General features: G+C 36.4%; 1 protein-coding gene across 6 annotated transcripts in view; it reads right to left on the bottom strand.

The window, feature by feature from the left end:
• Positions 1–9,956, bottom strand: part of slc2a9l2 (solute carrier family 2 member 9, like 2) — a 130,657-nt gene that overhangs the window by 22,351 nt on the left and 98,350 nt on the right. Inside the window, exons 12-13 of one of the 6 annotated variants that reach the window (XM_037975180.1) lie at positions 2,964–3,025; positions 1,020–2,152 (exon numbers count right to left, since the gene is read on the bottom strand). The exons of 4 other annotated variants lie outside the window; for them this stretch is intronic. In XM_037975180.1, coding sequence (XP_037831108.1) covers positions 2,997–3,025 — 29 coding nt within the window. In that variant the 3' untranslated portion in view covers positions 1,020–2,152; positions 2,964–2,996. Of the gene's footprint in view, positions 1–1,019; positions 2,153–2,963; positions 3,026–6,737; positions 6,900–9,956 lie in introns of those variants that run through there. One more of the 6 variants, XM_037975181.1, reaches the window with a different exon arrangement.

The following is a 9,956-nucleotide window of genomic DNA, read 5'->3' as shown; positions in this document are numbered from 1 at the left end:
GGAGAATCTAACCCAGTAGGTTCGATGCTCCAGCGAAGGTCTGATCACCGCCTGCTGCTTAAATCCTGGCTGGTCTCATCAGTGGTATGAGGAACACCTGTGGAACAATAATTAGTAGCGCCGCCCAGAGGGCGGAACCAAAACCCAGATCCTCACACTTAAAAACAACTCTAAACTCATAAATGTTCGAATGGCATTGTTTAAAACCTTTACGTTGCCAATGTTGATTTAACATTACACAGTTGTTCTGCTTGAAATATTGTGATATTCCTGCCCAAATTTCCTGCAGAATCTTTGCTCCAAGATTTATAATCCACAAATCAATAAACCTGTAATGAAAAAAATCAGTTCCAATGATTTTACAGATGTTAATTTCTTCAATCTAAACTTGTTCTGTTTAAGGTAAATGGTAGCATATTTTGACAAACAAACAGCTTTGTATAGCAGCACCAACAGTATAATGAAAAACCAATAAGGGAAAGCATCAACATAATACAACATACAATAGTATTACTACACCAATTATCAATTAAAAATTGCATTCTTCATATTATTCCAGCAAAGTTCTTGGGAAAACTTATACCCTAAAATTAATATGAAGGTTAATCTGACAGATGCTGCCATATTTTTCCGCAGAATAATCATTACCCTCCTCCCTGCCCCTCCTTCCACCCTTTGTCCCCTCACAAGTCAGCTCCCCTCAGCAAGAAAGCAATGTGCCCTGTAAAAACTGCTTACAAATGTTTTAAAGAACACGACAAAGTACCTGAGGTACTCAACTGACCTCCAAACTCCCCACATATCAATCTAATGGGATCTAATGGCACCTGGAGGTATAATTCAAATCCACAGAGACCCCAAAATCCACAGGAACCTGAGGATGTATCGCCAACAAACCTTCACCCCAGAACATCCTTGAATATTCTTTGTTCACACTCTGTCCGCTCAGAGCTGTTTTGGTGGGAAAAAAAAAAGGGCCATTGTAGCAGATTTCTTTTCTCAGTTTGACTTATGAGGTTAGAAAAGGTGGCTGAGGAGCAGGAGCTTTAATAGCAACTTTGCTCAAATGGAAGCCAGGAAAGAGCAAGACAATCTTTTGTACCTGCATTTGCATGTCGACCTTTTCCATAAATTAACTTAGAGTTGCCTCCAGCTGAGTCGTTCAGTCCTTTGTCCGCCAGATGAACTGACCACAGGATATGAGACACGTTAATTTATTTGAGTATCCAGATGAGAATTTCGCCCTCAGCATGTTTTCTACACCAGAATCCAGTCAGGCTTGAAGCATTCACTCCCTTACAACTCACACTCACAAACAAACAAAACCACCTGTTTTTTTTTTCCCGTTCAATATTTATTTGTGCGATAAAATGTAAATGATATTCTTTTGTGCCGTCCGGTGAGAAGATTATGGAGAAGCAGCTAAGGCAGATGCTACAGATGCTCGTTGTTCAGTGATAAAAGGGGTTTTATTGTTGCTGTCAAATTACACTGAACCCTCTTTGTCTCAATGGAAATTAAACATGAACAAAAGATAATGGCTCAAACCAAACAATTGAAAGGCAGATCACCAAACACAAATATCTGTCTGGCTAAATGTCCTTTTGGCTCCTTAATATTATAATTTGAAACAAATATTTTACAACGGATTTTGATAAAAAATTAAATCATTTATTTGATTATCACTTATTTCACATTTGTTCTGAATAAATATATTCATGATAAGCACTGTAAAATAGGGTAGCACAAAAACTTGTAGTGTGTGACAATATTGTTTAAAACTGTGATGATGATATTATCATAAACCCACTTTCTCTTCAATTTCTGTAAACGACAATCTTTATATCAGTTCACTTACCTATATACAAAAACTTAAAAATGAAACAACAAACAAAACAAAAAAACCCCCTTCTTAATCTCTTACTTCACTGTACTAAAAAAACAGAAGAAAAGTATATTTGTTTTTAAATAAATGGCAGCCCACTCCACAAACTCCTCGCAAACAATTTACAAAGCAGCTGGTTGACATGGCACAGCGAGTTGGTTTGGTTGTGGCTGGTTGGGAATGCCGATGGGATATCATCATCAGGGAACCAATCCATGTTCAGCTCTCCGGTTTTAGTCCACCAAATGCGTCTGGGTTACCTGGACACTAATTCACGCACACATAGAAGCACAAATACACACACACACACACACACCCCATGACAGCAGTTGTAACACTTGTCCATTCCTGCACCTTCAGATCAAACTTAGCTAAGCCTCTCTGGCTAATCTGAAAGAACAACTGATATACTTGCTCTAAAATTACTTTCTTCCTCTCAAAAAAAAAAAAGAAATAGACAACAGCAAAACCATAATTCAGAGTGTGCCACTATAGCCTTCCCTCCACTCCACTGTACACTCTAATATGATTCCCTTCTATGAGTTACTGCATTTCCATGTCATGACAGCAAGGACACTCATTCTTCCTCTGAAACAGAATGACGCCTATTATGGCACTTACATTTGGCTGCATAAGGCTTTTCTAATCAAGGGTCAGTAGAAACTTTCAGCATTGCTTGTTACAAGTGTTTTAAGGTGATGGTAAATTAAATCACAGCTGCTGTGTTGCAAACAATCAGTGTTGTTGGTAAAATAAATAGTATAGTAATAAATAGTTTCAATTTTATTATAATTGGATTTGTAAAACATCACTTTGAAAATGATGACAGTATAGATTGAGGCAACACTTGCCAGTTGTGATGCAACTCTTGTATGAATTAGAGTTTTGATTTCAATCTGGTTAAAGGATTAGTCAGTTTAACATAAAAAACTGGATTAATCCATCACATGCAACACTCTAAGGTCTGAGCAGTTCATCCACTGCATATTAATCGTAAGTGAGAAACAGATGAGAGCTTCCTTTTTGATAATGAGTGACAGATTTCGCCACAGAGTATCCACAGAGAAGTCAAACAGACCTTTTTGGTCTCTTTGTAGTTGGATGGTGTATTCTAAGAAGTCTCTTGCACAGGCCAGATAGCTGTGAAAAGACAAAGAGGTAGATACAAAGTGCTGACAGACAGGCTTTAGTGGATAAGGCAGAAAACCACTGAACAAGATAAATCACCTCTCACAAGGAAATGTGGTAATAAACACATTGGAACACCAATCATGCGACTGTGGGATTTAGCAGGTAATGAGAGATACCAGAAGTGACATGAGAATACCACCTGACAAGGGGTGGCACACAGTTCTGTTCAGGGACGACAAGCAAAATATACACGGGGATAAAAGCAAAAAGTCAAGATTGTCAGTAAAGAGACTTCCAGAAACAGTGAAGCATAATGATGTCAAACAACCAGTGTTGGAGGAAAGATAATGCAGAGGTTGGTGGATTATGTGTCCGTGGGGGAGACATTTCATCTGTACATCTGAACGTGTTCATGTGTGATTGTCATGATTTTTAGTGTAGTTTTTTATTTGTCTTTTTTGGGTTCCTTGTATTTTGGTGGCTGTTCAGTTGATTTTTGTTTTGTTTTAAAATACATATTATCAGATGTTATACATAGTCCTTGTTTTCAGCTTTTCCATTACCACCTTCATTACATTTGTAATCAGCACACACACTGTCATTTACTAATCATGCTTTCCGGGATATTTACTTCCTGGTTTTTCGTAGTTTTTGTTTTCTTCTTTTTTTTCGTTTTCATTTGTTTAGCTCTAAATCTTGCTGTTGCTGATTTCACATTTTCATGAGTTCTATTCCTGAAATAGTGATGTGAATTTTAGCTCTTTCTGGATCCCATAAAAGAGCCGGCTCCCAAACAACTCCTCATTCCTCTATTGCTGTGTTGTTTGCAAGCAAACTGGTTCATGTTCCTGATCATATAAGCATGAGCTCTCACACAGGAGTCTTTTTTTCCCCTCCCCTAACCAATACAGTGTATAACATTGGTCTAAACTGTGTTGATGCCATGCTGCATTCAATCAGTCCAGTGAAGGCTTTTACCATTTTGTTATATAAGGGGGGATGCAGACTCTCAACAGACTGGACCATTGCACCACTGACAATAGAAGAAATCTAGACATCTCATGGAGACCTGGAAGTTGAAGCCAGAATGGGAACAGCTTTTCTGTAGGCCAGTTCCAGTACAAGTTTTAAGTCCTATCTTCTCTATGTAAATACCAGACCATTGCCCTCGATAAAATAATAATAATTAAAAAAAACTCATAAGTTTTTGAAGGTGTTGACTCTTGCTGAGTCACGTAGTTCTTGCTTTTTTGCTGTATGTTCAGATATTCATTTTCTAATGTACATATTTAGCTGTAATCATTTATTTCATGCCTAAAAGAAAGGTGATGTGACACCATGACTGTGTGCAGTGGAGTAGGCGAAACTTAAAGTCTTACATTGGTAGTGCACAGACTCCAGTTCTAAAATACAACATAGCTCCTGTAAAACAGGATCTTATGGCTTTAATTCTCAACATCAAGAGAAGGTGGGATGCAGTTTTCAGTATAATCTTACATTGTCAATGCACAAACAGACTGAAGCACTCACCACCTGAAGGATCTTCTCTTTTGTCATTTTAATTGGATTGACTTTGTCCTTGATCTAACCTTTTCCTTCTGTTTGCTTGTTAGAAATTGTCTCAATGAAAAATAAATTTTAATAGAATAATTTTAATAGAACTCTTTTTCTATGAATTACTTCAAGAACATCACCTGGAAATAAATACAATACATTGTATCTTGCTGTGAGGAATCAACTTTTAATGAACAATAGTGTTACACTAGATGTCCATGTTCTGCAAATGGGGCTTTTAGGCAGTTTCAAAACAAAAGCATCCCATTGCTTAACACAAAAAATGATGATACTTTACTACAGAAATAACGTTTTTGGTCGTATGAACCTATACATTTGATATATATATATAATTTTATATGATGGAAGACTCAAAGTTTCCTATGTAACAAACTTAAGGAGAGTGTTCATTGGAACACTACATGTGTGCCAGCTGATTACTTGCGTTATTTGTTATGGATTTATTTCTAACATACTAATTAAAAGCAGTGCATATCTTTTCAGAGAACCTGTACCATTACCACCAATTCTGTTCTTCTTTGTAAAACTCAGTTACTGCAATTTTTACGACTTCGTACCATGTAATTATGTAGCTCAGGGTCGTTTTACTCTATTTAAGAACATTTGAAGGTGAGCAGCTGTAAGCAGGAAGTAATTTCATATTCAGAGATCTTTGCATGTTAAATGAAGTGATGGCGTAGCGTTACATGTGAGGCATTTTAAGATACGAGGGGATCGCTTCTATGAAAAAAGTTTTAGTATATAATTTTGAATCAGTGCTACAAGGGAACACATAAAATGCTGCAAGTGAACTGTTTTCAGCAGAACCCAATATATTAACATTAATACGTGTACCTTAAAGAACTTCAAGAAATAGCTTCTTAAAATAATTATATGGCCACCTTCTTAATTTCCAATGATTCTCCAACAAATCACAATTTATTCTCTGTAAAGCCATCAAAATATACATTTGATGCTTTTCAAATTCTTTTTCTGGACTGCACATCGTCAAACACAAATGTAAGCATGGGAAATGAAATAAGCCTAAAGAGCTACTGTGTTATGCTAACTTGCAATAAACAAATAACAGTTTGGCAAAATACTACTGTATAATTTTTCCTATAAGCGGTACAACAGAATGATGCATCATATAATGCATAATACATTCATGAAGGTAGGTAGGTAGGTACATTTATTTATATAGCACTTTTCAGCACAAGGCGACTCAAAGTGCTTTGCAACACAAGAACAAAATTACAGACAAAGTTACAGAACATGATAATGCAGTAATTAAACACAATTAAACACAATGAAACACAAAAGCTAAACAAGATAAACTAAACTAAGTGTACAGTTTGGATATGTTTGACAATTAATTTGTCATTTTTTTCATTGCTTCACCTGTTATATAAGCCTGATGCATTTATTTATTTTTTTTAAGGGTCATATTTTACCAAAAGAACTACCATCATTTCCTGCATCAAAAACAAATAAGGTCACACATGTTTCTTCTTCTTTTTTATATTATGAGCCACTCTGTTTCCTTGTGTTCATGTGTAATTTGGTGCTGGCTGTAATTTAGCTTCACATCAAAGTGAAATCTCTCTACAAGAAACCTATTTTTATGTCTGTAAATGGTCACCATCACCATCATATTTCTACACTGGTTAGATGCCATTAAACCCAACACACTGCCTTCAGGTACTCCAAACTGACATGTTGATCAACATATCTGCAGTATGACAAATATTTCACATCAGCATAAAGTGTGAGCATTTGTCTCTGTATGTGTCCAGATGTTTGTCTCTGTTCAGCCTTTTTTTGGACTTGGATGGCCGACGGGTTTGAGTGGGAGGGTGTATTTTTGGCCGACATGCAGAGGATATTCTGTTATGTAATTAATGTGTATTTATAGTGTGTTGTTGGATAATTTTAGAAGCCCACATCTGGAACAGGACGAATGCCTCAATATGAGGGCAAAGGAAGTGCTGCTAGGAAATTGGGAGACTGAATACTTATTTGTCACAGTTAGACGTTTAACATATATCTCAAATTGATGAGTAATAGTTTTTCCTTTAGGTCTACTTTATAGACTGTTAAAACCATGACCAAATATTTTCAATGAAAGGAAGTACAATTGCAGGCACATTGGTAACCTACAGTATACAAAATGAATGGTAATACCCATGTACTGTATATTAAAAAGGATACCCCTTTCTCTTTACTGTCCAATCATTTGCAGGCCTCTGCTTGAGGCATGACAGATCAAGACTGTGGCTCTGTCAGACTGTAGCCAACATTCAGAAAATGTGATGTCTTTCGACGTCAACTTGAAACAAGACAGACAAAAAGTATTTGTCACACCAATAACAGCACATTTCTAGCTTTTGTCTGATCTTTGTTGCGACATGTAAAACTATGATTTGCTGTAAATCTTTTAGAAAAGAGTCTTTCACTCTCTGTCTCTGACAATTGGCCCTTCATTTAAACGTTCATGAGTGCACAGATTTAGGTTTATACCACACAAATATGTAAAGTTTGATGTTCTCGACAGTTATTTTTTTGTAAAATGTTTGCATGTTTGTAAATTACAGCAGATTATTATTTACAACAACACAAATATGTCTGTCAGCACAGGCAATTATGAAATTCTTACATTATTCTAGTTGACTGTCATAATTGCTAACTGGTTTGAAAGAAAATAAATTACTCTTGAGTGCATTCATGAAGGATTTTTAGAGAAAATTGAAAAGGCCATGCATTAGAAGCACAACCTTGTTTATACTGTATGTCTTTAAGAGAGCGTTTTAGGAAATCTACAACAGAGAGGAGTCAGTACACCATTGGTGTAACAACACATTTTTCAAACTAAGCTACTTGTAAAGTTACTATTTGTGTGAATGCCCTGTATATTAATCAGTGATTGTTGTGTTTTCCTGTTGGGGAAACCTGCTTACTTTTGTCCCACATTATTCAGCACAGGGTGCTTCCTTTGGGGCTTCCCCCCCACAAAAAAATGCTGACCAAACAACATAAACAGCCCAATTAGTGGGCAATCCCTGGGCTTACCTCATCAATCTAAGACTAGAACACACAGTGGCTCCTGAAGGTGCTCGAGCTGCTGTACATGTAATTCAATCGTCTAATTTTTTTAACAGAAACTAATCTTTGCAATATTGTTAGCTACATTATCAATAACAAGTCATGACTATTTCAAATAAAAAAAATACACTATGATACTAACTTCAAAATTGAGAGCCAGCAGTGGTGTGATTGATCAGGTTTTACGCAAAAATGTCCAAAGTAGTTGATTAAAGACAGTAGAAGCAGAGTTTCATGCAACACACACAAACACACACTCTTTCTAGTGCAATGGGTGACAGATTTGACGCCAAACTTTTGGCCAGTAGCATATACAATGTGACTGATGCTAACAATGTATGAAGAACCATCAGAGCAGGACTGTGTGCACATTACTGGTTTTGAACTGTGATTTAGACTGAAAAATGAAAAGAATCCATCAGCTGCTCTGAGACTCTGTGACCTCCTAATCCTTATAGGTAAGCTTTAAACACATTAGGCAGATTGATTTTATCATAAGCTGCTACTACTGTGGCTTATTTTGGTTGACTTCTAAATCTGAGGCAACACTTCATAAACTAAGCACGGTAGTATAATGATAGGAAATGGATTTATTTTTATTGTTTGTTCATTGTTTTAACCCTCTGACTCAAGAAAATCCGCTTTTATAAGTGATGGATGGATGGATGGATGGATGGATGGATGGATGGATATGTTCAGTTTATTACCAATTATCAATGCTTATATACTATTGTAGGTTGTCAGAATAAAATGATTAGTCTATGCAGATGACGGCTGTTGGCAATTTGATTGACTCTCTGCTTACATGAACACACACAATCGTTTTTAATCAGCTGGTTAAAATTGTTAAACAGCATCTTGTTCAAATAATGGTCCAGTTTATTCTCACAAGCAGTTAATTCCAAGTGGAAGCATAGCCTTTATGTGAGCCATACCGCTTTGTGTTCAGCTCAAAATGCCTCTGCGGTTTGTAGCTCATTAACTGTCTGCACAAAAGCAACCTTGCAACAACAAATAAGCTGCTGAGAGGTCTACATGTGCAGATTTAAAAATTTACAACCTCAATGTCAATCATGTTTTTGGAAAAACAACATAAAGGCAGATTGTCTGCACATTACTCAGTTAATATCCTCCTCATGTCAGTAACATTGAGGTCATGACTACACCCCAAGCAATACATAACAATTGCTTTAGCACTGTAAAGTGTGCAATATATGTGGCTATGTTCATGAGCAGCTTCCTAAAAGTGCTTAGAAATTCTGTTTAAAAGCTTGCTTTGCACAACACAAACACTATTATCACTCCCACTCCTACACCAGTAATATTATTGGCTGCCAGCTCATTGAGAAGCAGCCAGACAACAGATAATCCAGATATGACTTGTATAAATAAAATGATCAAGATTGAGTGTCTTTAGACACAGTGAGTAAACATTTATGATCCTTATCTATTGTACTAGCTAGTAGTCTGTTCAAAGATATGCTTAAGAAAAAAAAAAATCTTCATGTTGTCAGGTGCGGGGGAGAGTGAGGCGAACCCCAAACGCAGATGCATCGTTTCCAGAAAGGAAACTAATTTATTAAAATAAAAACAAAACAAGAGCTGACATGGCATCAAGGCTAAACTTAACAAAATCCTGACTGAACACAAGCAAACAAGGGCGGCCACGGGAGGGTAAAGCAAATGAAGGGATGGAAAGACTTAGCGATGATAAATGTGAAATATGATTAGCAGAAATACTGTATGTAAAAAGGAGGGTAACAACAAACAAACAAAAATAATACACTTGAATGCTAGTGAGCAGAATGCTGAAAGCAATAATTAGGATCTTTAAAAGTGAGGTTCTGTGGAAAGGATATGAACAGTTAATATCTTACTTGTTGTGGATGGCTCTTGAATGGCTTCGGTTTGAGGAAATAAAGTTTATTTCTGACTGGATTTATGAGTTCATGTCTAGTCTGAGCGGGATCAGGACAGTGATTTACGTAAATACTATTTTGTTAAGTGTATATCTCCATGAGTTCTCATTACATGATTATTTGCATAGAGTTAAATTGTCATTTGCAAGTGCAAATAGCAGCAGCTGCTAGCTGTGCCATTTCCTGTTCAGCCTGAGGCACATCACGCAGGATTATTGTGATATTTCTACAAACATAACGATGTAATGTATAACTGACAGCAATGGAAAGGTTTGTAAAATACAGGTGCTGGTCATAAAATTAGAATATCATGAAAAAGTAGATTGATTTCAGTAATTCCATTTAAAAAGTGAAACTTGTATATT

This window comes from Kryptolebias marmoratus, linkage group LG4 (assembly GCF_001649575.2).
Source record: "Kryptolebias marmoratus isolate JLee-2015 linkage group LG4, ASM164957v2, whole genome shotgun sequence".
Lineage (NCBI taxonomy): Eukaryota > Metazoa > Chordata > Actinopteri > Cyprinodontiformes > Rivulidae > Kryptolebias > Kryptolebias marmoratus.
The sequence above is the reverse complement of the archived record's forward strand: the minus strand, read 5'-3'. Positions and strand labels throughout refer to the sequence as shown.